The sequence below is a fragment of the Heteronotia binoei genome, chromosome 7 (genome assembly GCF_032191835.1).
Source record: "Heteronotia binoei isolate CCM8104 ecotype False Entrance Well chromosome 7, APGP_CSIRO_Hbin_v1, whole genome shotgun sequence".
Taxonomy (NCBI): Eukaryota; Metazoa; Chordata; class Lepidosauria; order Squamata; family Gekkonidae; genus Heteronotia; species Heteronotia binoei.
The window spans coordinates 16,347,588-16,375,532 of record NC_083229.1 but is presented as its reverse complement, the minus strand read 5'-3'; the positions used below and the strand labels follow the sequence as shown (position 1 = coordinate 16,375,532).

General features: G+C 48.2%; 1 protein-coding gene across 1 annotated transcript in view; it reads right to left on the bottom strand.

Annotated features, from left to right (window-relative positions):
- The window catches only part of ZFAT (zinc finger and AT-hook domain containing), a 145,011-nt gene extending 125,626 nt beyond the window's left edge, over positions 1–19,385 (bottom strand). The window contains 2 exon segments of the mRNA XM_060243200.1: positions 9,119–9,403; positions 19,218–19,385. Coding sequence (XP_060099183.1) covers positions 9,119–9,403; positions 19,218–19,371 — 439 coding nt within the window. The 5' untranslated portion in view covers positions 19,372–19,385.
- Positions 19,386–27,945: the final 8,560 nt, after the last annotated feature.

Here is a 27,945-nt window from a genome sequence, read left to right as displayed (position 1 = left end):
ATCCTTCCGCAGCTTACAGTAGGCCCTGTACTAAGAGCCCTGTAAGCTCTTGGAGGATTGGCTACAGGGGTAGAATTCTAGCAGGAGCCTCCTTTGCATATTAGGCCACACACCCCGATGTAGCCAATCCTTCTGGAGCTTACAGTAGGCCCTGCATGAAGAGCCCTGTAAGCTCTTGGAGGATTGGCTACATCAGGGTGCGTGTGGCCTAGGTCAAGTCCCCGACAGTTCAGTGATCAACACCAGGCCATTCAGAGAACAGACTTTACTGAAATACTGACAGGTCTGGAGCAAGATGGTCCTTGCGAAAACTGGCTTTGGAGGGCAAATGTCGTCTACTTATACATAGTGCTTGAACCATTACACAATCAAACCCAAGGCACAAAGCAAGCTGTCCTTCCCCCCATTAGTCTGTTCTCAGGCCCCTCACAGGTGCACACATAATTAGACAGAGACAGCCTTGGCTGTCCCTGAGATCAGGCAGAAGGAACGCTTAGTTTGTTACACAGAGAAAGGAGGTGGCTGAGTGGGAAGCAAAAGTAACAGCCTGGAAATAAAACTGGCAAAAGACACTCTTGACAGCCTTGAGAGCCAGTTTGGTGTAGTGGTTAAGCGTGCGGACTCTTATCCTCCACTTGCAGCTGCTGGAACGGCCTTGGGTCAGCCATAGCTCTGGCAGAGGTTGTCCTTGAAAAGGCAGCTGCTGGGAGAGCCCTCTCAGCCCCACCCACCTCACAGGGTATTTGTTGTGGAGAGGAGGAAGATAAAGGAGATTGTAAGCCACTCTGAGACTCTGATTCAGAGAAGGGCGGGGTATAAATTTGCAGTCGTCGTCTTCTTCTTCTAATATGCAAAAGAGTTTCTGCTACAAAGAACAAAGCTATTGCTGAAAGAAAGCAGATTTGGTCCTGCAAGGTGCCTCAGTGGGAGGAGCCTTATGAAAGCAGATCTGAGCTCATTCGAGAGAACATGGTGCCCAACAACGCTATGCCTGGCACCCACCGAGTGTTTTTAAGAAAGTAGACAGGATTGGGAGGGCTCCTGCCCAGCAGGGTTTATTGGCCTGTGGCTGTGAAGATTAAAGTGACATTGTTTCGGCAGCAGCTGCCACAACAGTATCGGTTTCATTCTCTCTCTCGCACTTATTTCCCAATGCGTTTCTTTCTAAATTCCTCCTCTTGTCCCCTGCACTTGGGTCTCCTCCGGGCCTATGGTTGGCTCCACCTCCCACGGTGACCATGTTGTATCCACCTCCCTCAGCAGCCATTTTGTAGTTCTGCCCACCATCCTATGTCAGAAGGCCAAAGGTACCCATAAACTCATAAAGGCTAGGGCCCCTGGATTAGAGGCACAGCGGATTACAAATGCTGGGAAGTGAAATGCCTCTCATAAGGCTGGCTTCATGAATCCTCAGTTGAACACATCAGGAGTCATCATGAGCGTTTAAGACATTTAAGACATCATGGGCGTCATGGGGAGGGACGGTGGCTCAGTGGTAGAGCATCTGCTTGGGAAGCAGAAGGTCCCAGGTTCAATCCCTGGCATCTCCAAAAAAGGGTCCAGGCAAACAGGTGTGAAAAACCTCAGCTTGAGACCCTGGAGAGCCGCTGCCAGTCAAGGGAGGGACGGTAGCTCAGTGGTAGAGCATCTGCTTGGGAAGCAGAAGGTCCCAGGTTCAATCCCCGGCATCTCCAAAAAAGGGTCCAGGCAAATAGGTGTGAAAAACCTCAGCTTGAGACCCTGCCAGTCTGAGTAGACAATGGCCGAGGTCAGATGCACATAAACTGTCGAGATGGGCATGGATGAAAGCCAGATGCATGTCGGATTTTATGCGGTTGTCCAAACATCAGCATCTGGCAATGGTCGTTGGCTCATTCGTGTCCCAAACTGCCACGACTGAGATGCGGACTTTTTTGATAGTACATTGAAACCGGAATAAGAATGCTTCCGACGACTCCCGCGCGTACTTTCTATGTTTGAATGCTCCATTGTAGCCGACTCGTCGCAAGCGCACATCCGCTTCCCTACGAGAGCCCACTCCAAATGATATTATTGCGCCAGCAATTGTTGACTCAGCCTTCCAACCTTCCGAGGTCGGTAAAATATGTACCCAGCTTGCTGGGGGGGAAGTATAGATGACTGGGGAAGGCAATGGCAAACCACCCTCTTCCCGCTGGCCTAGAATTAACTGGCATTAGAAATTTTATAGAAGGTTCAGTCTGGTATTTTGATAGATCGCTGTTTAAATGTTTTAGTATTTTACTGTTTTAACTGTTGTAATCGATGTATTTTCAATTTAAAATTCTATGTTAGATTTTATATGTTGTGAGCCGCCCTGAGCCACTTCGGTGGGAAGGGCGGGATATAAATTGAAATAAACTTAAACTTAAATTTAAAAGGTCTGCCGTGAAAACTTTGTGAAAGCAGCGTCACCCCAGAGTCGGAAACGACTGGTGCTTGCACAGGGGACCTTTCCTAAAGGGGGGGGGGGGCAGATCGCCCACCTTTGCCGTCTCCCTGCCAGGGGAGGAAGATGACCCACCTTTGCCGTCTCCCCACCAGGCGGAGAGACAGCAAAGAGAGTTGCCGTGCCCCCCCACATTTAAACACCACGGTGGGGTGTTTAAATGGGGGGAGGAAGATCCCCCACCTCTGCTGTCTCCCCGCCAGACAGAGAGACAGCAAAGAGAGTTGCCGTGCTCCCGCCCCCATTTAAACACCACAGCGGAGTGTTTAAATGTGGGGGGGAGGAAGATGACCCACCTTTGCTGTCTCCCTGCTGGCGGAAAGACAGCAAAGAGAACTCCTGGGCTTCCCCTTCCTTTCCGGGTGTTTAAATGGAGGGGGGGGGGCAGATCGCCCACCTTTTCTGGCACCTTTAAAAAAAAAAAAAAAGCCAAGCAGGATATCCCACGGTACTGCGCTTGCGCGAGTGTGGAATGCCATCTCAAAAAATGAGGTCCGGTTGAGACCTCTGATCGACCAACGACGGGACCAACGCTGCTTAGAACTGAAGGATGGAGGGATGTCTGATCAGGAAATTCGTTGTAAAAAAGCTGCGGGGTATAATAGCGACGGGTTAGGGATGGATTTAATGGTGAGTGTGACCGCGGCCAATACTGACTTTGATGGACCAAGGGTATGGTTCGGTATAAGGCAGCTTCATATGTCCACTTTCTGAGTTTCAATTCCTGAGGACTTGTTGTAGAAGGAGGAGGAGATTGGATTTATACCCAGACTTTCACTACCCAAAGGAGTCTCAGAGCGGCTTACAATCTCCGTCGCTTTCCTCTCCCCACAACAAGCACCCTGTGAGGTAGGTGGAGCTGAGAGAGCTCTGACAGAAACCGCTCTTGAGAAGAACAGCTCTGCAAGAACTTTTGACTGACTCAAGGTCACATCAGCAGGTGCATGCAGAAGAGTGGGGAATCAAACATGGGTCTCCCAGGCAAGAGTCTGCACACTTAACCACTACACCAAAATGGCTTTCTTGAGATACAGCCTAACATCAGCTTCTGGGATGAATTAAGAGCACATATATCCACACAAGCATGAGATGACGAGAAGGAGGAGGAGGTGATGGTGATGATGATATTGGATTTATATCCCGCCCTCCACTCTAAATCTCAGAGTCTCAGAGCAGCTCGCAATCTCTTATCATCCTTCCCCACAACAGTCACCCTGTGAGGTGGGTGGAGCTGAGAGCTGCCCTTTCAAGGACAGCCTCTGCCAGAGCTATGGCTGACCCAAGGCCATTCCAGCAGCTGCAAATGAAGGAGTGGGGAATCAAACCCGGTTCTCTCCGATAAGAGTCTGCACCAAACTGCAGTACACCAAACTGGCTCTCACAAGGGACATCAAGGGTCTCAAACCAGAAACACAAGCAGTGAACGACCAGATGTTTTATTCTGTGTGTTTCTATGGTACATGTGCTAGAGGAATAAGCCACTGTCTTGGTCTCTGCTGCACTTCCATAGCACCGTGGCTATGGAAAGCAAGATGGTGACACACAGGAGCTATTGGCTCATGAAGATTAAGCTGACATATTGGTCCAAGAAGGCACTACCTGTCCTCCTGCTTCTGGCCTGGCATCTCAATCTGAACATTATTGGCCAGGCCGGGCTCAGACAGGAGGAAGGCCCTGGCCCAGATATCCCAGACTGACAAGTCTGATCTCACCAGATCTCAGAAGCTAAGTAAGGTCAGCCCTAAACAGTACTTGGATGGGAGACCACCAAGGAAGTCCTGGGTTGCTATGCAGAGGCAGGTAATGCCAAACCACCTCTGCTTGTGTCTTGCCTTGAAAATCCTACGCGGTTGTCATAAATTGGCTGCAACCTGACAGCACTTTCTACCACCCTGAAGCATGAGTAGTGGAGCCGCAACCTAAGTATAACTTGGGCTTGGTATAAGTTTGTGATGTGGGCCCCGCCCGTCCTTTACCAGGCCCAAAGGGATGCAGGAGGGCTTGGCCCAAGCTGCAAAAGCAATGTCATGATACAGTCCGTTTATGACATTTTCTTATTTCATGACTCACAAGTGTATGAAATTAATAGTGCGAAAAGGATCTAGGGGTCTTAGTGGACCATACGCTGAACATGAGTCAACAGTGCGATGCAGTGGCTAAAAAGGGAAATGCAATTCTGGGCTGTATCAACAGAAGTATAGTGTCCAGATCACATGAAGTGATGGTATCGCTTTACTCTGCTCTGGTAAGACCTCACCTGGAGTCTTGTGTTCAGTTTTGGGCACTACATTTTAAGAAGGATCTAGACAAGCTGGAACGGGTCCAGAGGAGGGCGATGAAGATGGTGAAGGGCCAAGACCAAGTCCTATGAAAAAAAGTTGAAGGAGCTGGGCATGTTTAGCCTGGAGAGGAGGCGGCTGAGAGGTGATATAATCACCATCTTCAAGTACTTGAAGGGCTGTCATCTAGAGGATGTTGTGGAATTGTTTTCTGTGGCCCCGGAAGGTAGGGCCAGAACCACTGGGTTGAAATTAAATCAGAAGAATTTCTGGCTCAACATTAGGAAAAACTTCCTGACTTTTAGAGTGGTTCCTCAGTGGAACAGGCTTCCTCTTTGGGTGGTGGTGGACTCTCCTTCCTTGGAGGTTTTTAAACAGAAGCTAGATGGCCATCTGACAGCAATGAAGATCCTGTGAACCTAGGGGGAGGTGTTTGTGAGTTTCCTGCCTTGTGCAGGGGTTGGACTGGATGACCCTAGAGGTCTCTTCCAACTCTATGATTCTATGATTAGGAAGAACTTCCTGACCTTTAGAGCGGTTCCTCAGTGGAACAGGCTTCCTCTTTGAGAGGTGGTGGGCTCTCCTTCGGAGGTTTTTAAACAGAAGCTGGATGGCCATCTGACAGCAATGAAGATCCTGTGAATTTAGGGGGAGGTATTTGTGAATCCAGAATGGCTAGAAAGAACCATGTTACCTGTTTGTACTGAGCCCAAACGGCACTTAGGCCCAGCAATCAGGGGTGGACTGAACTCCCAGACTGCCAGTCCTGTACTGACAATAATAGCAACAGATGTTCCCAGATGTTCCCTTAGGGCCAAGTATGTGGGAAGCAGGACTTCCAAAGACGCTTGTGATGCTGTGCACGTTTCACCTATCATTCTTTTGTGTCAGCTGAACTGCTCAATGTTGACCCAGCAGATCCCCTGCAATTTAAAAAGGTCTTCAGCATGTAACTATATTAAGGTATCTGCGCGAAATGTTCTTGGCTTTATCGTGTGGCCACCATGCAGTAAAATCACTGTGCCGGAGCTCTGAATGATGCTCTTTGGAGATGCGCCCAACAAGCATCGTTTACACAGTACTACCTGCGTCGGAAAGTTGAGGAGACAGAAGGAACAATACCTCTTTTCAAGCATCCTTTTTGGCTTAATTTAGGAATTTTGGACTATGAGTTGGACTGAAATGTTATATGAATTATGAAGAATAATGATTATGAGTAAATGAACAATTGAATGACTATAGTATAAGTTTTTGGAAATGTATTTTACACAGTGTTTTGTCAGTTTCTAACCATTTGTATGTTGTGGTTTCCTGTTGCATTTAACTATCAATTCATTTTCTGCATGGGATTGATTGGCTTGTGCTTTTTTTTTACTCCGAGAAGACCACGTTTCGTGTTCACCCACAAGAAGAGAAGCTGCTTTCTTAGACACAAGAAGAAAGCAATTTCAACAGGGAAATTCCATCCTCGTTCTGCGAAGGAAACTGTCTCCAGGTTTAATGGTTTTAATGAGCAGAGGGGTCAAAGACAGCTAATTCCAGTAACACAGTCCGCTGCTAATTTTTAAAAGGCATTTACTAAACTCAATTTTGCTAGAATATTGCAAAAGTTACCGCTGCCGAGAACACTCAGAAATAACAAAGGGCGCAAGCATATGACACGAAAGAGACGGCTGGACAAATTATACCTTTGCTTAAATGAAAAAAAAGAAAGAAAATCAGAATGCAAATGATGTTACAGAGAAACGTTCCTGTTACTAGCTCCAGGCTGCTTGATTTAGAATCCATAGCATTGGATCATGCCTGTAAATTAATCAGACACAGTCAACCATCCAGATACAATTTCTCCACATGTACATCTCACGTGTGAGTTCCAAGTAAAGCACAAACACTGGTGCTTAGCTGAAAATGAAATCATTTCATATATGCATTTTCCCCCTTTAGATCAGGGGTGTCAAAGGTGTGGCCGGAGGGCCAAATGAGACCCCCAAAGGACTCCTATCAGGCCCCCAAGCAACTGGCTGTCATCTGCTTCCTTCTCCCTCTCCCTTGCTTCCTTCTGCATCACAGCTGGCTTTGCCAGGCTTGCTCAATCGCACAGGAGCTACAGAGCAAAGCCTCTATTTTCACCATTGGCTGCCCAGCACGGAAAGCAACTTATGTGCAAAAACTCACAATGCCCAGCTATTTCATGTTTTCCCCTGGGTCTTAGGCTCAAAGCACTGGCCATGAGATTTCTGTAATGAATGTCAATGAATCGAAAGCAGGTTTGCAACTTATAGACAAACACCTGAACAGCATACTCAAGATTGCTACAGCATAGACAATGTCTCCAGATTTTGATAGCGATAATTCACAGCAAGAGGTGTCAGTTTTCAGAAACTGTTAAATAAACAAAATACTGCAAGAGTGCTAATCTTTTAAGCATATTTTATTTTAACTTTTTTTAAAAAAATATTTAATTATATTTGTCTGTGTCCTTTATAAAGTTTCTATCGGCATTACATTTTATGGCACACATGGCCTGACCTGACAAGGTCTCATTTATGTCAGATAGAAAATGATGCTATTGGATTTACTTCCCGCCCTCCACTCCAAATCTCAGAATCTCAAGAGTGGCTCACAATCTCCTTTACCTTCCTTCCCCCCAGCAGACACCCTGTGAGGAGGGTGGGTTTGAGAGAGCTCTCACAGAAGCTGCTCTTTCAAGAACAGCTCTGCAAAAGGTATGGCTGACCCAAGGCCATTCCAGTAGCTGCAAGTGGAGGAGTGGGGAATCAAACCCGGTTCTCCCAGATAAGAGTCTGCGCACTTAACCACTACAGGGGAAGAAGGTCTATGAGAGCTATGGCTGACCCAAGGCCATTCCAGCAGCTGCAAGTGGAGGAGTGGGGAATCAAACCCGGTTCTCCCAGGTAAGAGTCTGTGCACTTAACCACTACAGGGGAAGAAGTTCTATGAGAGCTATGGCTGACCCAAGGCCATTCCAGTAGCTGCAAGTGGAGGAGTGGGGAATCAAACCCGGTTCTCCCAGATAAGAGTCTGTGAACTTAACCACTACAGGGGAAGAAGGTCTATGAGAGCTATGGCTGACCCAAGGCCATTCCAGTAGCTGCAAGTGGAGGAGTGGGGAATCAAACCCGGTTCTCCCAGATAAGAGTCTGCGCACTTAACCACTACAGGGGAAGAAGGTCTATGAGAGCTATGGCTGACTCAAGGCCATTCCAGCAGCTGCAAGTGGAGGAGTGGGGAATCAAACCCGGTTCTCCCAGATAAGAGTCCGCACACTTAACTACTACACTACCTGTGTCAAACTCATTTGTTGTAAGGGCCAGATCTGACATAAATGAGACCTTTTTGGGCCGAGTCACATCAGGCCGGGCCATGTGTGTACCTATTTAAGATTAGGTAGCAGAGCTATAAACTTTATAAAGGACACAGACAAACACAAAGATTAAAAAAAACTTAAAATAAAACATGTTTAAAACATTAGCACTCGTTGGTCTCAAAGGTGCTTTCTTTGTATCTCTTCCATGCAATCTAGGGTACTGAGCAAAGGAAGCTCTGGCTCTTTCCTTCCTTCCCCAGGGAACCAGAAGGGGAAGGAGCCTCAGTCAATAGAAGGAAAAGAGACTTTGCTCAGTAGCTCTGCTTTGCGATTGAGGGAGCCTAGCAAAGCACACTGTCCTTTCCCCCTCCTTCCCAAGGGAGGAGCCTCAACTAATGGAGAAAGTAGAGACTTTGCTCTGTAGTTCCTGTGCAATTGAGCAAGCCTGGCAAAGCAAGCTGTGATGCAGAAGGAAGCAAGAGAGAGGGAGAAAGAAGCAGATGACAGCCAGTTCCCCCGGGGCCTGATAGGAGCCCTCCAGGGGCCTGATTTGGCCCCCCAGTCCACATGTTTGACATCCCTGCACTACACCAAACTGGCTCTCATAACAGATGAGTTTGTCACCCCTGTTTTAGATGGACTGATGTCCCTACTTTCAGAATGCCTGTTGTAAGTGCTTTAGATTTGTCGTCTCTCTCTCTGATTCTAAGGATTTAAGTCCCTTCCTGTTGGCTTCAGATTATTTAATCTCATCCCTGCTCCTTTCCCAGTACGGATAGCTTCCTGCAAAAAGGATAGCCTGAACAATTCCTGAACAGCACTGTATACCTATTAGGAAAAAAAAAATGACGAGCTCTTAAAACTCAGCAGCATGCATGCATCTTTTTGAACGGGAACTGTTGTGGCAGAAACTGCAGATAAAACTCCAGCGACACATGCAATTCATTCCCACACTGCATTCCTATGAACACCCATGCTCTACCAACGCTCTTCTTCGTTATTGCACCCCAAGCTGCCGAACTACACCAGACGGAGGTTGCTTACCTGGATCACCTTCATCATCGAGGTCTTCGTTTTTAACGATGATGCAGATGTGTTTCCTTAGCTGCCGGGAATTAGAGAACTTGCGGCCGCACTTTCCGCATTCCAAGTTGTCCGGTAAGACTTCTGCCAGTTCGCCTTCTCCTCCTCTTCCTCCTCCTCCTTCAGGCCCTGGTGGCACATCCTCACTCGGAACACAGCTGCTGCTTTCCACCAATTCTTCATCAGCATAGATTTTCTTGGTCGAGCCCTTGGGTCTACCTCTTCTCCTCTTCACAACAAGAAGTTCTGCGAAGAAAAGTCAAGAGGCGCTTTCAGGGTTTAAAAGTCATACACGTGTGGCTCTTTTCACGGGAAATTGACCAATTCGTTCCAAGAACGCCTCGCCTCGAAAGACTGTTGGTGCCCTGAAGACTAACAGAATGAGATGATGGGACGTGGCTACCCCATTCCATGATGCCACCCTATGCACTGCCACCAGTGTTCCCTCTATGCTGAGTTAGCGTGAGCTAGCTCACAGTTTTTTCACCTCTAGCTCACACATTTTTGTCTTAGCTCGGGAAGGATGACCCCGGAGCAAACTAATTTATGCAACAGCTCGCAATTTCAATGCCAGTCGCTCACAAAGTAGAATTCTTGCTCATGAGCCTCTGCAGCTTAGAGGGAGCGCTGATCTGCCACGTATTCCACAAACGCATTGCTCTCATGAAGCCAGTTTCAGAAGGAAGATGTGCTGGACTGCAGTAAAAGAGCAGTAGCTTTCAAAAGTCAAAGGGAGGCCAGACTGAAGGCCACCCGGGATTGGGCCTTCTCTGTCACCGCTCCACTACTGTGGAATCAACTCCCTGAGGAGGTGAGGGCCCTAAGATGTTTAGATCGATTCCGTAGGGCCTGTAAGACCCACCTTTTCAAGATGGCCTTCAACTAGTGACAAAACTAGTGATAAAGCTAGGTATGCTGCTGGAAATGCTTTTATTTTCTGAATTCCACTAAAAATCTAATGTTTATAACGCCATATTGTTTTGTTAATTTTAATAATTTATAACTGTTTTAACCATGTTTTTATAAGTATAATGGATGTAATGTGTATTTTATGTTGTGAGCCGCCCTGAGCCTGCCTCGGCGGGGAGGGCGGGATAGAAATAAAAAAATATTATTATTATCATTATTAAATGTCTCTTCATCAGAAAAGGACAAAGGGAGTTTGGAAACTTGAAACACTGGATATCTTGCTCATTTCTAAAGTGCTTCTGGACTCACTGTGTGTCCTGTGTGTGTTCTGCTCCCTCTAGTGGTCACTTAAATATTTCATTGCTGCTTTACTACTATCTTATTCCCAAATTAAGGGCAATAAACCAGATGCGGCACTGAAATATCGAAGTGGCCACTAGAGGGAGCAGAACACATAGAGAACAATGACATACGGACACCCAAGAGATGCAAATAAGATATATGGAAAAGTCCTTTCAATCAAGTGATAAAACAAGAGATTCAACCCTTCAGATTTGTTCTGCTAGAAGAGGTACGCTCCTCCAGAGGAAGCAGCCTTCTCCTAATGCAAGAAGCTTCAAGTACCTTCATGAGGAGGAGCATACTTCCACCAGAGAAAAGTGCCTCTGCTAAAGGAAGAAATACTTGGGATTCAACCCAGGGACCACAAAAAAAGATACAAGGGTGCGGCCACACCTCACATTAAAAGCGGGTGTGTAGCGCTCAAATTTGAACAGCTGAATATTGATTCGATGCAGGGCTGTTCAGACGAGCATCCAAGAATGTGACTCATTCTGTTGTTGAGCGATCGCACATCCAAAACTATCACGCTCTTTTCTTGGAGCATGCATGATCAGATGTTGATTTCTGGGAGGGGGGGTGTCCATTGAACATGCGCCCAACTGTTTGGAGGTGGGAAATCAAACAATGCTTCAGAGGCGGGGGGAAGGGGGGAAATTTCCGGAATTAACATTGCGGATTCAAACCAGGGAACTGCCAGGAATTAATTTCCTAGAAACTGGCAGTGACAATGATATCTGGAAATCCTCCACATAGAAAGAAAACATTTTTTTCCCTGTTCTGAAGAGTGGGATAACGTCCCCCCCCCTCCGATCCTGTGTTGATTGGAGAAGCAGAAGCGTCACCTCAAATTCCCGGATGATCTGGCAATGCGCTGGGGCTTTTTTTAATAAAAAAAGGTAAGAGGGGCGGTAAACATTCCAAGGGGCAGTATCGCGCGTGAGCTGTCCAAACAGGAAAAAGCCGATTTTGTGCCGCTGTTTTGAAAAAGGGCAGGACTTTCTGCGCTGTCAAATTAATGCGGCACTGATCCGCAGCAAGTCGGAATGACCCTGGATGACGCTCGATTGCCAGATGCGGATGTCTGAACGAACACATTTAATCCATCAGCGAGACGGAACTGTGTCGCCACTAATGGTACGTCTGGCTGCACCCCAAGTTTACTAGGCACAGATGGAATGTAAGAGAAGCCATGTTGGATCAGGCTGCCGGCCCACCCAGTCCTACACAGGGGCCAAAACCCAGATGCCATCAGGAGGTCCACCAGCAGGGCCAGAACTCCAGGAGCCCTCCCACTGTTTGCCCCGAAGCACCAAGAATACAGAGCAACACTGTCCCAGTGTTCCAATCGATACCTTGCGGCTAACAGCCACCGATGAACCTCTGCTCCATACATTTATGGAGTCAAACAACAAATTTATCCCCTGACAGCTTTGGCAGTCATTGCATCGTGAGAGAGCAACATAATGCAACTGAACTAACTAGCACTGGGATCCTAAGGTTTTTTTCCACTCTTGCTGTATACCAGGGGTGGCCATACCATGGCTCGGGAGCCACATGTGGCTCCTGGAGCCTTCACTGCTCTGTCAGCTGGCTTGGAGAAGGCATTTCTCTCTTAAATCACTTCTCCAAGAGCATTGGAGAATGCATTTAAAGTTAAAGTGACTTTCTTTCCACCTTTCGCTCCCCCTCCGCATCTATTTCCCTCCCTCCCTCCCACTCTCAAATATCGGACGTTCGCATCTTGCGGCTCTCAACCATCTGACATTTACTCTATGTGGCTCTTATATTAAGCAAGTTTGGCCACCCCCCTGCTGTATACTTTTCTGCTGTTGGGATGGGGGGTCTTCTGCAGAGCATGCTCTCCCAGCACTAGAAGGTTCTGCTCACAGAGGATCAGCACTTCTCAGTGAGATAAAAAGCACCTAGAGCCAGAGGAAAGTGTGGCGCTGTAAAGACCTCCTCCAATCTCCACAGTGTATGAAGGGTGCAGACTAGTGTTGCCAATCTCCAGGTGGGGGATGGACATCTGAAACAAAAATGTAAATCAGGGGTGGCCAACGGTGTTTTGGCTATGCTGGCTGGGCCTGATGGGAGCTGTAGCCAAAAAACATCTGGAGAGCTACCGTTGGCCACCTCTGATATAAATTGTTCCTTATTTATTTATTTGAAACATTTATTCCACTTCTCTGGGAGAAAACAGCAGCTTTGGGAGGTGGACTGCACGGCATTATACAGCACCACGGCATTATACATTCTCTCAATCCCATTCTCCCCGGCTCCACTTTCAAATCTCCAGGAGTGTCTAAACATGGAGTTGGCAACCCTCATTCAAATGGAAGCGTAACTTAGGAAGTCTCACGGCATTTTTTGTAGCAGGAGCTCCTTTGCATATTCGGCCACGCACCCCTGATGTAGCCAATCCTCCAAGAGCTTACAAGGCTGTTATCGCAAGATCTGCTGTAAGCTCCACAATGACTGGCTACATCAGGGTCGTGTGGCCTAATATGCAAAGGAGCTCCTGCTACCTGAAAACCCAGCTTCCGCCAGGGATCAAACTCAAGGTCGTGAGCAGAGCTTAGGACTGCACTGCAGCTTTAACACTCTGTGCCACGAGTCTCCTTTGCATACGAGGCCACACCCCCTGATGTAGCCAATCCTCCTGCAGCTTGACTCAGGTTGACTCCGCCTTCAATCATAAGAACATAAGAGAAGCCATGTTAGATCAGGCCAATGGCCCATCCAGTCCAACATTCTGTGTCACACAGCGGCCAAATATATATATATATATATATATATATATATATATATATATATATATATATATATATATATACACACACACACACACACACACACTGTGGCTAATAGCCACTGATGGACCTCTGCTCCATATTTTTATCTAACCCCCTCTTGAAGGTGGCCATGCTTGTGGCCGCCACCACCTCCTGTGGCAGTGAATTCCACATGTTAATCACCCTTTGGGTGAAGAAGTACTTCCTTTTATCCGTTTTAACCTGTCTGCTCAGCAATTTCATCGAATGCCCACGAGTTCTTCCGAGGTCAGTCAAATGAGTACCCAGCTTGCTGGCGGGGAAGCGTAGATGACTGGGGAAGGCAATGGCAAACCACCCCGTAAAAAGTCTGCCGTGAAAACGTTGCGAAAGCAACCTCACCCCAGAGTCGAAAACAACTGGTGCTTTGCAAAGAGCCCCATGGCGCAGAGTGGTAAAGCTGCAGTACTGCAGTCCTAAGCTCTGCTCACGACCTGAGTTTGATCCCCGCGGAAGCTGGGTTTTCAGGTAGCCCGCTCCAGGTTGACTCAGCCTTCCATCCTTCCGAGGTCGGTCAAATGAGTCCCCAGCTTGCTGGGGGGGAAGCGTAGATGACTGGAGAAGGCAATGGCAAACCATCCCGTAAAAAGTCTGCTGCGAAAATGTGAAAGCAACGTCACCCCAGAGTGGTTCCTTTCCTTTTTCCTGCTACAAAAACAGCCCTGCACGAGAGTACTTACGTAAGTAGAAATGTTCTAGGATTCAACCAAGTGGCACAAACTCAGTGCTGAAAATGTGCTAGAGGGCTATTTTGCAAACACGATAGTTCAGTTCAAGAGGACAAGCGTGCAAAGAGCTATTTATCCGTCTAGCGCATTTTTTTATCCCAAGAAGCACAGCCAGATGCGGCTGTCTTAGATCCTCCTCCAACACTTGATACCACTGCACGGCTTCTATACCAGCCCGACCGTCTACACCGCCTAACGTTTTGCTCCGGACGATGAAGCTGGACGACTTTACGAAAGGCTATTCTTTTTCAGATTTATTTGCGAGCCTGCAATAATAACAAAACCCAACAGCCTCGCAGGACGCAGAAAGACGTTGTAATTACACAAAGGCTGGATTCTTTGCACATGGGAGGGCCAATATCGCTCTTCGAAATGAAGGGAAAGTGGCGTTTGTCGTGCTGTTTAGCTGGAATAATCACCATCAGCTAAGCAATTCAACCTTTGCTGCATAGTTCTTTCTAACAGCGCTAGAGTTAATTCTCCATTATGAATTATGAATGCTCCCGGTTCCATCTTTGCGCAAAATGACAGCTATTATCTGAAATGAATCACAGCGAGATTTCCCACCACCCCACCCCCCTGGCAAATGCCAAGATAACATTCAGCCAAACGGCTAGCCAAATGACTGCAGAGCTTTATTTTTATTTTTTTGATGTGCTGGCCAGGTTCCAAAGAAAATTTAAACCGTTTCTTTTCTCTCTCAGTCCTAGCGAGTCGCCAAAAGTTTGGGAAAGACTCGGCTACTGATTATTTTCACAGCTCCATGAGCCAACGCCAGCTTCTTCCGTGAAAACCTGCCATCTGTAGCTCTCATGTCGACTCTAGAGCTAAGACACCCTTGTGGGTAGACAAGGCAGCATGGGCCCCGTTACAATACCAGAACCTATTCACAGCAGGGGGGGGGACTCCAAGTACGGTAGAGCATTCATGTTAATACATTGCAGCAGAGTTGAAAAGGGAATTTGCGGCACCTTAAAAACTCAGAGAGTTCTTTTCTTTCTTTTTTTTGGTGAGTGTTTTGTGTGTGCGCGTCTGCGTGCCTGGAAGTGGTAGCTGGCTTTTGGTGATCTAGTGGGGCTGAGAGACAGGGTTGTCCCAGGCTTGCCAATCCCAGGTCGCAGCGGGGGTTCTTCCGCTTTCCCAGGCTCCTTCCCGACCCCAGTCAGCTGGCCAGCAGGGGGAAGCCCCGCCCCCAATGGACCATGTGCCTTTCCACCTCCGGAGGCTTCAGTCTCCTACTGAAAGGCTTCCTCTTGGGATGGGGTGCCTGTGTTACCAGGAAGAAGTTGGCAGCAACTCGTGGGTAGAGAGGCCAATCCCTCGCTTCAGAATCGCCAGAAACGGGGCGGTGGGGGGGAGGGAAACGTCTGCTGAGCACTTCATTATTCCCTATGTGGAGATCGATTCTCATAGGGTATAATGGGGAATTGATCTGGAGGATTCGGGGGCTCTGGGGGAGCTGTTTTTTGAGGTAGAGGCACCAAATTTTCAGTATAGTATCTAGTGCCTCTCCCCAAAGTACCCCCCAAGTTTCAAAACGATTGGACCAGGGGGTCCAATTCTATGAGCCCCAAAAGAAGGTGCCCCTATCCTTCATTATTTCCTATGGAAGGAAGACATTTAAAAAAGTGTGCTGTCCCTTGAAATACGATGGCCAGAACTCCCTTGGAGTTCAATTATGCTTGTCACACCCTTGTTCCTGGCTCCGCCCCCAATGTCTCCTGGCTCCACCCCCAAAAGTCCCCAGATATTTCTTGAATTGGACTTGGCAACCCCAGGTTGTCCAGAGAGGTGGCTTGCTATTGCCTGCCTCTGTGTCCTGGCCCTGGTACTCCAAGGAGACCCTGCCAGGGTGGGCCCTGCTTAGCTTCTGACATCTGACGAGATCGGGCTCACCTGGGCTATCCAGGTCAGGGCAAGACTCACAGAGTTCTTGTAGTGTAAGCTTTCGAGGGCTTGAGTCCACTTTGTCAGAGTCATCCACAGGGTTTTGTTTTGTTTTTTGTAGAAAAAGCCCAACAGGAAATCATTGGCATATTAGGCCACACCCCCTAACACCAAGCCAATCAGAACTGCATTCTTGTGCGTTCCTGCTCCCCCCCCCCCCAAAAAAAAAATGCCCTGGTCATTCATACCCATGAAAGCTTACCCTGCAATGTCAGCCAGCCAGGGGTGGAATGCTAGCAGGAGCTCCTTTGCATATTAGGCCACACAGCAATGATGCAGCCAATCCTCCAAGAGCTTACAAGGCTCTTTTTTGCAAGCTCTTGGAGGATTGGCTGCATCAGGGGTGTGTGGCCTAACATGCAAAGGAGCTCCTGCTAGCATTCCACCCCTGCAGCCAGCTCTCAGGGTGCCACGCGATTTCTTTTTGTTCACGTAGAGACTGTAACGGCAAGAGCTGTGTGGCAAACCACCTTTGAAATGGAACAGGTTTTCAGAAGTTGTTTGTGATATGAAGCTCAGCTGTTCAAAGAACCAAAAAGTCAATACTCCCAGCAGGCTTCTTTTTCTAAAGTGTCCTTTGAGGTCTGGTCCTCTACAGTTCCTCCGAGATGAGGAAAATACACTTTTGCTCCAGCCAAAGGGCACTTCAGCCATAATTAAAAACAAACATACACTAACTCCTCAAAAGAAGCAGCTTCTTTTTGGAGATGCCCTCAAGGGTTTTTGCTTGTTTGTTTGTTGAAAGATCTAATTCCAGAGTCTCTAGTCTTTTTGATCCCGTGGGCACCTTTTGAATTCTGACACAAGGCTGTTGGCGCGACCACAAAATGGCTTCCGTAAGAGATGGAGCCAGCCACAAAATGGCTGCTGAGGGAGGCGGGGCCACTCAAACACACAGAGGAAGTCCAAATGCAAGGGAGAAGAGGGGTAATTTAAAAATACACAGGGACGCAAGAGGGAGAGAGAGAATGAAACCCACGCTCTTGTGGCCGCCGAAGTGTTATTTCAGTCTGCACAGCCAATCAGATCTACAATGGCCAATCAGAAGAGCTGCTGGGTGAAAGCCCCACCTGGCCCTGCCCACACTGTAAAAACACTTGGTGATTGCCAGCAAAGGTGTTCAGGGCCCCACCTGCTTGGCACATTATTCCTAGGACCCAGATCTAGGTATAAGCACACTCCTGCAGTTTTAACTGCATGAACATCTCAAAGGCAGAAGAGGCAGCAACTAAGCATCTTTTCATCATACCTGGATGCAACTCCAGCTACTGAGTACCATCGGCAAGACCAGAGGAATTAAAGGCAGCAAACAAAAACCTTTCCACTATGCTGTGATGCAGACCTCACTGAGATACTTCCCCGAACACCATCTTTAGTATATATATATTTTTAAAATTGCTGTAAGCTCCTTTGCTAAAAATCAATCAATATCTGGAAACATATAAGCTAAAAGGAAAAAAAAGGGAGAATCACAGGATCTTTTAGAGCATTCTAAACTCCCTGAAGAAGAGAACAAACACCTCCTACATGTAAAAAAAAAGTGTGGCATGGTGATTGGGCCCCAGCACTATCAATCAGTACAACTAAAAGGATGTCCTGCCCCAAAGCTGCCACTACTGTCTCATAAGAACATAAAAAGAGCCCTGCTGGATCAGACCAGTGGTCCATCTAGTCCAGCATCCTGTCTCACACAGCAACCAGCCAGTTCCTCTAGACAGCCCACAATAGGGCACAGAGGCCGAGGCCTTCATAAGAACATCAGAAGAGCCTTGCTGGATCAGACCAGTGGTCCATCTAGTCCAGCATCCTGTCTCACACAGTGGCCAACCAGTTCCTTTGGGGAGCCAACAACAGGGCACAGAGGCCGAGGTCTTCCCAATTTTGCCTCCTGGCACCGGTACTCAGAAGCTGACTGCCTCTGAGCATGAAGGTTCCCTTCAGCCACCATGGCTAGTAGCCATCTCAATGAAACTGTCTAATCCCTTTGTAAAGCTGTCTAGATTTTGGAAGTTAAGCAGGGTTGGCCCTGGCTAGTATGTGGATGGGAGACCTCCAAGGAATACCAGGGTCGTAATGCAGAGGCAGACAACAGCAGACCACCTTGGAATGTCTCTTGCCTTAACAACTCCAAGGGGACTAGATAGATTCATAGAGAATCAGTAGAAATGTCTATTAGCCATGATGTTTCAGAAGAACTTCCACATTCAGAGGCAGTTAGCCTCTGGATACCAGAGCCAGGACTCCATCAGGGGAAGGACTCAGCCTCTATGTCCCATTGTTGGCCCTTCAGAGGAACTGGTTGGCCACTATGTGAGAGAGGATGCTGGGATAGGTGGACCACTGTTCTGATCCAGCAGGGCTCTGCTGATGTTCTTATGAAGGCCTCGGCCTCTATGCCCCATTGTTGGCCCTCCAGTTGAACTGTTTGGCACTGTGTGAGTCAATATACTGGACTAGATGGACAACTGGTCTGATCCAGCAGGGCTCTTCCTGTGTTCTTATAAAGGCCTCTATGCCCTGTTGTTGGCCCTCCAGAAGAACTGGTTGGCCACTGGGTGAGACAGGAGGCTGGACTAGAAGGACCACTGGTCTGATCCAGCAGGGCTCTTCTTATGTTCTAATGAAGGCCTCAGCCTCTGTGCCCTGTTGCTGGCCCTCCAGAGGAACTGGTTGGCCACCGTGTGAGACAGGAGGCTGGACTAGATGGACCACTGGTCTGATCCAGCAGGGTTATTCTCATGTTCTTATGAAGGCCTCAGCCTCTATGTTCTGCTGTTGGCCCACCAGGGGAACTGATTGGCCACTGTGTGAGACAGGAGGTTGGACTAGGTGGACCACCTAGGTGGTCCAGCAGGGCTCTCCTAGGTGGACCACCTAGGTGGTACAGCAGGGCTCTCCTTATGCTCAAACAAATGGCCCAAAGTATCAGCCAGGGATCTCCATCTGTCCTTGCAGAAGGCAAGCAAGGTTTGTGCGCACACACGCGCACGGCTACAGTTGCGCAGTTTCTCAATTAATGCTCGACACAAGAGTTCTGACGCATTAAGCAAATACTTATAATTCATGAAACAAACAAATCCTCTGGCAGGCTCCTGAAACCATCAAAGGCTTCCTACGCTTTATGCAGAGACATTTAATCAGCGTAGTCGGAAGGTTTCATGAATTAGGCAAAAGTCTGGCCGCTGTCATGAATTAGGCAGAGGCTCCGCTGGTGTGCGAGACTGAAGCAATTTTATAAATTTAACACAACGCACAGAATGGCGGCAATAGTGGTTTTGCACCCTCGCAGACTCCTGCCAGTACCTTCCCCGCTTTTATTCAGATTGGAGGGCGTCGTAAGAGGCCTGAGCGGAATAATGATGTCGTCCGCCGTAATCCCTTCTTCGGCGTGCTTCTCGGTGACGTGGGACAGCAACTCTGACTGGTTCGGGGAAAATAAGTTACAGAGCTTGCACATGAAGATGGATCTGTTCCCTGGAAAAGAGTAACAAAAATAGAAGTTTATTAGCTCTTTCCCCCCGCCCCTCCCAGATTGCAAAAGTTCATTTGAAAAATCCAAGGAAGTATTCGTGCCGAACTTTTGTTTTTAATTCGGCTCAGCCGAGGCAGACAATTATGGGAACAACCCAAAGCAGTTCTGCTCAGTCATCTCCTCTCCAGGCTAAATATACCCAGCTCTTTCAGCCTCTCCTTGTAGGACTTGGTCTCCAGACTCCTCGCCATCTTTGTTGCCCTCCTCTGGAGGCGTTCCGGTTTGTCTACATTGTTCTTAAATTGTGGTGCCCAAAACTGAACACCATACTCTAGGTGAGATCTACCCAGAGCAGAGTAAAGCAATACCATAACATTGTGTCATCTGGACAGTATGAACATATGAACATATGAAGCTGCCTTATACTGAATCAGACCTTTGGTCCATCAAGTCAGTATTGTCTTCTCAGACTGGCAGCGTCTCTCCAGGGTCTCAAGCGGAGGTTTTTCACACCTATTTGCCTGGACCCTTTTTTGGAGATGCCAGGGATTGAACCGGGGACCTTCTGCTTCCCAAGCAGATGCTCTACCACTGAGCCACCGTCCCTCCCCTATACTTCTATTGACACAGCCCAAAATCACATTGGCCTTTTTAGATACCACACCACAGTGCTGACTCGTGTTCAGTGTATCTCGCACATGCTACAGCCAAGACAAGCCACCCCCATTCTATAATTATGCATCCGATTTTTCCTACCTACATACACTTATCCCCATTAGCCTAATTTTCCAGCTTGTCAAGATCATCCCGTATCCTGACTCTAGTCTTCTACAGCAGGGGTGGCCAACAGTAGCTGTCTAGTAGCCCCAGCCAGCATGGCCAACGGTAGCTCTCCAGGTGTTTTTTTTGTCTACAACTCCCATCAGCCCCAGCCATTGGCCATGCTGGCTGGGGCCGATGGGAGTCGTAGGCAAAAAAAAAAAAACACCTGGAGAGCTACCGTTGGCCATCCCTATTCTACTGCTATCCCTACCCAATTTAGTTATCTTCTGCATAACAAGCATCCCTTCTATTCCTTCATCCAAATAATTTATAATGTTATTAAACAAAACAGGTCCCAGGACAGATCCTTGAGGCACTCCACTTGTCACTCCTCTTCAAGAAGATGAGGAAACATTCATAAACGCTTTTTGGGTGCAGTCTGTCAACCAGTTACAGATCAGTCTACACCAGGGGTGGCCAAACTGTAGCTCGGGAGCCACGTGCGGCTCTTTCAGACGTATTCTGTGGCTCTCCGAGCCCCCTCCATCCTGTCAGCCTGCTTGGAGAATGTGTTTAGTGTTCAAGTTGCTATCTTTCCACCTCTCCCTCCTCGCTCCCCTCCGTCTATTTACCTTCCTTCCTCCCTTGTGGCTTTCAAACATCTGATGTTTATTCCATGTGGCTCTTAGTTAAGCAAGTTTGGCCACCCCTGGCCTACACATTCCCCTTCCTTGCACACCAGTCTAGGGAAGGACTGTTGCTCAGTTGGGAGAGCATCTGTCTTTCACGAAGGAGGTCCCAGCTTCAGTGTCTGGAATCTCCAGTTAAAAGGATTAGATAGGCAGCAATGCAAAAAGCCTTCGTCTGAGACCTTGCAGAGCTGCTGCCAGTTTGAACAGACAATACTGACATTGATGATGGCCTGATTCAGTATTGGGCAGCTTCGTGAATAAAGTTCATCACAGGGTGGGGCTGTGCCTCAGTGGAAGAGCCTCTCCTTGGAATGCAGATGGTCCCAGATTCAGCTTCCAACATCCCAAGTCAAAAAGGACCAGGCAGCAGCTGATGGGAAAGACCTCCACGTGACACCCTGGAGAGATGATGCCAGTCTGTATAGAGTAGGTCAGGGGTGTCAAACATGCGACCTGGGGGCCGAATCAGGCCCCAGGAGGGCTCCTTTCAGGCCCCTGAGCAACTGGCTTTTGTCTGCTTCCTTCTTCCTCTCTCTTGCTTCCTTTTGCGTCTCAACTTGCTTTGCAAGGCTTGCTCAATTGCACATGAGCTACAGAGCAAAACCTCTTATTTTCTCCACTGGCTGAGACTCCTCCCTTGGGGAGGAAAGGGGGAGGAATAGCTTGCTTTGCCAGGCTCTCTCAATCACACAGCAGAGCTACTGAGCCAAACCTCTCTTCCTTCTATTGGCTGAGGCTCCCCCTCCCCCCCACAGTCCCTGGGGAAGAAAGGAAAGAGGGAGAACTTCCTTTGCCCAGTTCCCTGGATCCCATGGGAGAAATACAAAGAAAGCACATTTAAGACCAATGAGCGTTATATTTTAAGCATGTTTTGAGTTTTTTTAAATATATATATATATATATATATATATATATATATATATATATATATATATATATTTGTCTGTGTTCTTGATAAAATTTATATCTCTGCTACCTAATCTTAAATAGGTGCACAGATGTCCCGGCCCCTCAAGGTCTCATTTATCTCAGATCTGGCCCTCATAACAAATGAGTTCGACACCCCTGGAGTAGACTATACTGACATTGATGGGCCATCTGTCTGATTCTTTTTCCCCCCATCTCCCTCAAGGAGTCTCAAAGTGGCTTCCCATCTCCTTCCCTTCCTCTTCCTGCAACAGTCACCTTGTAAGGTAGGTGGGACGGAGACAGGGATGCCAGCCTCCAGGTGGGACCTGGGGAGCTCCTGGAATCACAGCTCATATTCAGACGACAGAGGTCAGTTCCCCTGGGGGAGAAAACCTGAACCTTTGGAGGGTGGTCTCTATGACACTGTACCCCGCTGAGGTCTCTGTCCTCTCTCCAAGCTTCATACTCAAATCTACAAGAATTTCTCAACCCGAATCTGGTACCAGTAACTCCCCATCTCCTGCCAGTGCCCAGAAGGGACCATCAATCCTAGGCGGGGAGAGTTCTGAAAGAGCTGTGACTGGCTCAAGGCCACCCAGCAGGCCTCGTGCGGAGGAGTGAGGAATCGAACTCAGTTCTCCGGATTAGAGTCTGCCACTCTTCACTACTACGCCACAGTGGGCTCTCAAGAATTAAGGGAAGAAAGAAACCTTTGGAGGTTTTTAAACAGAGACTGGATGGTCGTCTGACAGCAATGCAGATCCTGTGAATTTCGGGGGGAGGTATTTGAAGAAGAAGAAGACAGCAGATTTATACCCCGCCCTTCTCTCTGAATCAGAGACTCAGAGCAGCTTATAATCTCCTATATCTTCTTCCCCCACAACAGACACCCTGTGAGGTGGGTGGGGCTGAGAGGGCTCTCACAGCAGCTGCCTTTTCAAGGACAACTCCTGAAAGATTATTGGCTGACCCAAGGCCATTCCAGCAGCTGCAAGTGGAGGAGTGGGGAATCAAACTCAGTTCTCCCAGATAAGAGTCCGTGCACTTAACCACTACACCAAACTGGCTCTACACCAAACTGGCTCTGAATTTTCTGCATTGTGCAGGGGGTTGGACTGGATGGCCCCAGAGGTCCCTTCCAACTCTATGATTCTAAAGGAGAGTAGGCATCTCCTGCCCAAATTGGGGACAGGTAGCTGCTCTGCAAATTTCTCTCCCTCTCTCTCTCTGAACCTCAGTTCCCTATCAGCAAAGTTAGGATGGCAACCAACAGGCTCACAAGCCTACTGCAAGGATGAAGGAGAGCTGTTACACACCGAGTGCTGGCACACCGCATTGTACAAAACAATTGCCAATAATAATAAGGCTGCTACCCATCCTCATCACAGCTGAACAAATAAGCAATGGGTAATTGATAAATCAGTTGATAATTAGGCTGGGAATCAACAGGACAATAAACGGAACAGCCAATTAAGGGCAAAGAATCAAATAAGCAATATTCCAAATTAAGCATGCATAGAACTGAAGATGAGGCAGTGGGCAATTAATTAGGAGGGAAGTCAACAGAGCAATTAATTAGACAATGAATTAAATATGCAAGAGAATCAAAGAAGCTGTTAATCAATTAAGTATGCAGGTACACCGAGAGCGAGTCAACAGAACCGGGAAACATTCCGCTCGACGAATGCAATCTCTTCCCTCCGCGTCTGCCAATCTAAAACCTAATTTACTGTTCCAGCACTTTCTTCTTTGATATATATAAAAAAAGAATTTTGAAAATATTATTTCAAAAAAAAAAAATTTGTTATCACTCTATCAGCCCCAAATTCTTCCTGTATTTTCACTTTATATGTCTCTTTATAACAGATTTCAAAAAGCCACGCATCAGGCTCGGGCTGCCAGGGAACCACTGGCCACTGGAAGGGGATGCAGGGTTCATGCTGCAAAATCCAAGTTGGGAAACTCCTGGTGTAGGGTTGCCAATCCCCAGGTGGGGGCAGGGGATCCCCCGGTTTGGAAGCCCTCCCCCCGCTTCAGGGTCGTCAGAAAGCGGGGGGGGGGGGAGGGAAATGTCTGCTGGGAACTCTGTTTTTCCCTATGGAGATTTATTCCCATAGAAAATCATGGAGAATTGATCCGCGGGTATCTGGGGCTCTGGGGGGCTGTTTTTTTGGGGTAGAGGCACCAAATTTTCAGTATAGCATCTAGTGCCTCTCCCCAAAATACCCCCCAAGCTTCAAAAAGATTGGACAGGGGGGTCCAATTTTATGAGCCCTAAAAGAAGGTGCCCCTATCCTTCATTATTTCCTGTGGAAGGAAGGCATTAAAAAGTTGCCGTCCCTTTCAATGTGATGGCCAGAACTCCCTTTGGAGTTCAATGATGCTTGTCACAGCCTCGATCTTGGCTCCACCCCTAATGTCTCCTGGCTCCACCCCCAAAGTCTCCTGACTCCACCCCCAAAGTCCCCAGATATTTCTTGAATTGGACTTGGCCACCCTATCCCGGAGATTTGGAAAAGAAGCCTGGGGAGGACAAGGACCTCAGTGGGGGACAGTGCCCTAGAGTCCACCCTCCAAAGCATCCATGTTCTCCAGGGGAACTGATCTCTGTAGTCAAGAGATGAGCTCTAATTAGGGTTGCCAATCCCCAGGATGGGAGTGGGGGGAAATCCCAGCCCCAACTGACCTTTTTGGGCCCACTTCTGGTTAGGGGTGACAATCTGGGTTTGGGGCAGAACTCTATGATTTGAAGCCGAATTTGCCATAGCGTTTTGCCCAAAAAGCAGAGTATCATCCCCAACCAGAAGTAGGCTTGAAACCAGAAGTAGGCCTAAAATGCCCAACCTCGCTACCAGTTTCCCGGAAGGACTACTGGTCTTCAGGGCTTTTTTTGTAGGAAAAAACCCAGCAGGAACTTATTTGCATATTAGGCCACACCCTCTGACACCAAGCCAGACAGAACTGCATTCCTGCTAAAAAATAAAGCTCTGCTGGTGCTTAAGTCAACCTGACAGGGAAAAGAAATGTCCCCTGTACAAGAACCAGCCGTTTCTGACTCTGGGATGACGCTGCTTTCACAATGTTTTCACGGCAGACATTTTACGGGGTGGTTTCCCATTGCCTTCCCCAGTCATCTACACTTTCCTGGGGACTCGTTTGACCGACCTCAGAAGGATGGAAGGCTGAATCTACCTCGAGCCAGCTGCCTGAAAACCCAGCTTCCGCCAGGGATCGAACTCAGGTTGTGAGCAGAGCTTAGAAGAAGAATTGCAGATTTATACCCCGCCCTTCTCTCTGAATCAGAGACTCAGAGCGGCTCACAATCTCCTATATCTTCTCCCTCCACAACAGAAACCCTGTGAGGTGGGTGGGGCTGAGAGTACTCTCACAGCAGCTGCCCTTTCGAGGACAACTTCTGCCAGAGCTATGGCTGACCCAAGGCCATTCCAGCAGCTGCAAGTGGAGGAGTGGGAAATCAAACCTGGTTCTCCCAGATAAGAGTCCACGCACTTAACCACTACAGGGGAAGAAGGTCTATGAGAGCTCTGGCTGACCCAAGACCATTTAAGCAGGTGCAAGTGGAGGAGTGGGGAATCAAACCCGGTTCTCCCAGATAAGAGTCCTTACACTTAACCACTACAGGGAAAGAAGGTCTATGAGAGCTATGGCTGACTAAGGCCACTCCAGCAGCTGCAAATGGAGGAGAGGGGAATCAAACCCGGTTCTCCCAGATAAGAGTCCTTGCTCTTAACCACTACAGAGGAAGAAGGTCTATGAGAGCTATGGCTGACCCAAGGCCACTCCAGCAGCTGCAAATGGAGGAAACAAACCCGGTTCTCCTAGATAAGAGTCCTTGCTTTTAATCACTACAGGGGAAGAAGGTCTATGAGAGCTATGGCTGACCCAAGGCCATTACAGGAGCTGCAAGTGCAGGAGTGCGGAATCAAACCCAGTTCTCCCAGATAAGAGTCCACACACTTAACCACTACAGGAAAAGAAGGTCTATGAGAGCTATGGCTGACCCAAGGCCATTCCAGCAGCTGCAAGTGGAGGAATGGGGAATCAAACCCGGTTATCCCAGGTAAGAGTCTGCACACTTAACCACTACAGGGGAAGAAGGTCTATGAGAGCTATGGCTGACCCAAGGCCATTCCAGCAACTGCAAGTGGAGGAGTGGGGAATCAAGCCCGGTTCTTCCAGATAAGAGTCCGCACACTTAACCACTACAGGGGAGGAAGGTCTATGAGAGCTATGGCTGACCCAAGGCCATTCCAGCAGCTGCAAGTGGAGGAATAGGGAATCAAACTCGGTTCTCCCAGATAAGAGTCCGCACACTTAACCACTACAGGGGAGGAAGGTCTATGAGAGCTATGGCTGACCCAAGGCCATTCCAGCAGCTGCAAGTGGAGGAATGGGGAATTAAACCCGGTTCTCCCAGGTAAGAGTCTGCACACTTAACCACTACAGGGGAAGAAGGTCTATGAGAGCTATGGCTGACTCAAGGCCATTCCAGCAGCTGCAAGTGGAGGAGTGGGGAATCAAACTCGGTTCTCCCAGATAAGAGTCAGCGCACTTAACCACTATAGGGGAAGAAGGTCTATGAGAGCTATGGCTGACCCAAGGCCATTCCAGCAGCTGCAAGTGGAGGAATAGGGAATCAAACTCGGTTCTCCCAGATAAGAGTCCGCACACTTAACCACTACAGGGGAAGAAGGTCTATGTGAGCTATGGCTGACCCAAGGCCATTCCAGCAGCTGCAAGTGGATGAGTGGGGAATCAAACTCGGTTCTCCCAGATAAGAGTCCGCACACTTAACCACTACAGGGGAGGAAGGTCTATGGGAGCTATGACTGATCCAAGGCCATTCCAGCAGCTGCAAGTGGAGGAGTGGGGAATCAAACTCGGTTCTCCCAGATAAGAGTCCACACACTTAACCACTACAGGGGAGGAAGGTCTATGGGAGCTATGGCTGATCCAAGGCCATTCCAGCAAGTGCAAGCGGAGGAGTGGGGAATCAAACCCGGTTCTCCCAGATAAGAGTCAGCGCACTTAACCACTACAGGGGAAGAAGGTCTATGAGAGCTATGGCTGACCCAAGGCCATTCCAGCAGCTGCAAGTGGAGGAGGGGGGAATCAAACCCGGTTCTCCCAGATAAGAGTCCGCACACTTAACCACTACAGGGGAGGAAGGTCTATGAGAGCTATGGCTGACCCAAGTCCATTCCAGCAGGTGCAAGTGGAGGAGTGGGGAATCAAACCCGGAAACTGCAGCTAGCGCAGAACGCTGCAGCGCGGTTGTTATTGGGGCTCCCTCGATGGGAGCACATTCAACCGGCGCTGAGAGAGCTGCACTGGCTGCCTGTTGTGTACCGAATCCGTTTTAAAGTGTTGGTATTGACCTTTAAAGCCCTACATGGCCAAGGACCTGTCTATCTAAGAGACCGCCTTTCCCCATATATACCCCAGAGAGCACTGCGTTCCCATATATACCCCAGAGAGCACTGCGTTCCCATATATACCCCAGAGAGCACTGCATTCCCCATGTATACCCCAGAGAACACTGCATTCCCCATATATACTCCAGAGAGCACTGCGTTCCCATATATACCCCAGAGAGCACTGCATTCCCCATGTATACCCCAGAGAACACTGCATTCCCCATATATACTCCAGAGAGCACTGCGTTCCCATATATACCCCAGAGAGCACTGCGTTCCCATATATACCCCAGAGAGCACTGCATTCCCCATGTATACCCCAGAGAACACTGCATTCCCCATATATACTCGAGAGCACTGCGTTCCCCATGTATACCCCAGAGAGCACTCCCACACAACAGGGAGGTAGGCTGAGAGTATATGGGCGTGTTCGCATTACACTAAATAATGTGTTTTGCGACTGGATTTTTACTGAGAAAAAATAGGAAAAATCCACTTGCAAAACACACTATTTAGTGTAGTGTGAACACACCCTATGATTTACCTAAGGTCAATCCACAGCACGTCAGGCAATGCAAAAAATGTTTGTTAGCGTATCGTACCATCCTGAATATATATTATCCACTGTTCATGTGCAAATCCCATCGGAATGAACGGAGGTGACGCATGAGCCATTGGGCAGACTGAAACTGTGTGTTATGTGTAGTATAGAAAATTCAAGCCAGAATTGTCTTGAAATGAAGCAGGGGCTGGCTCTT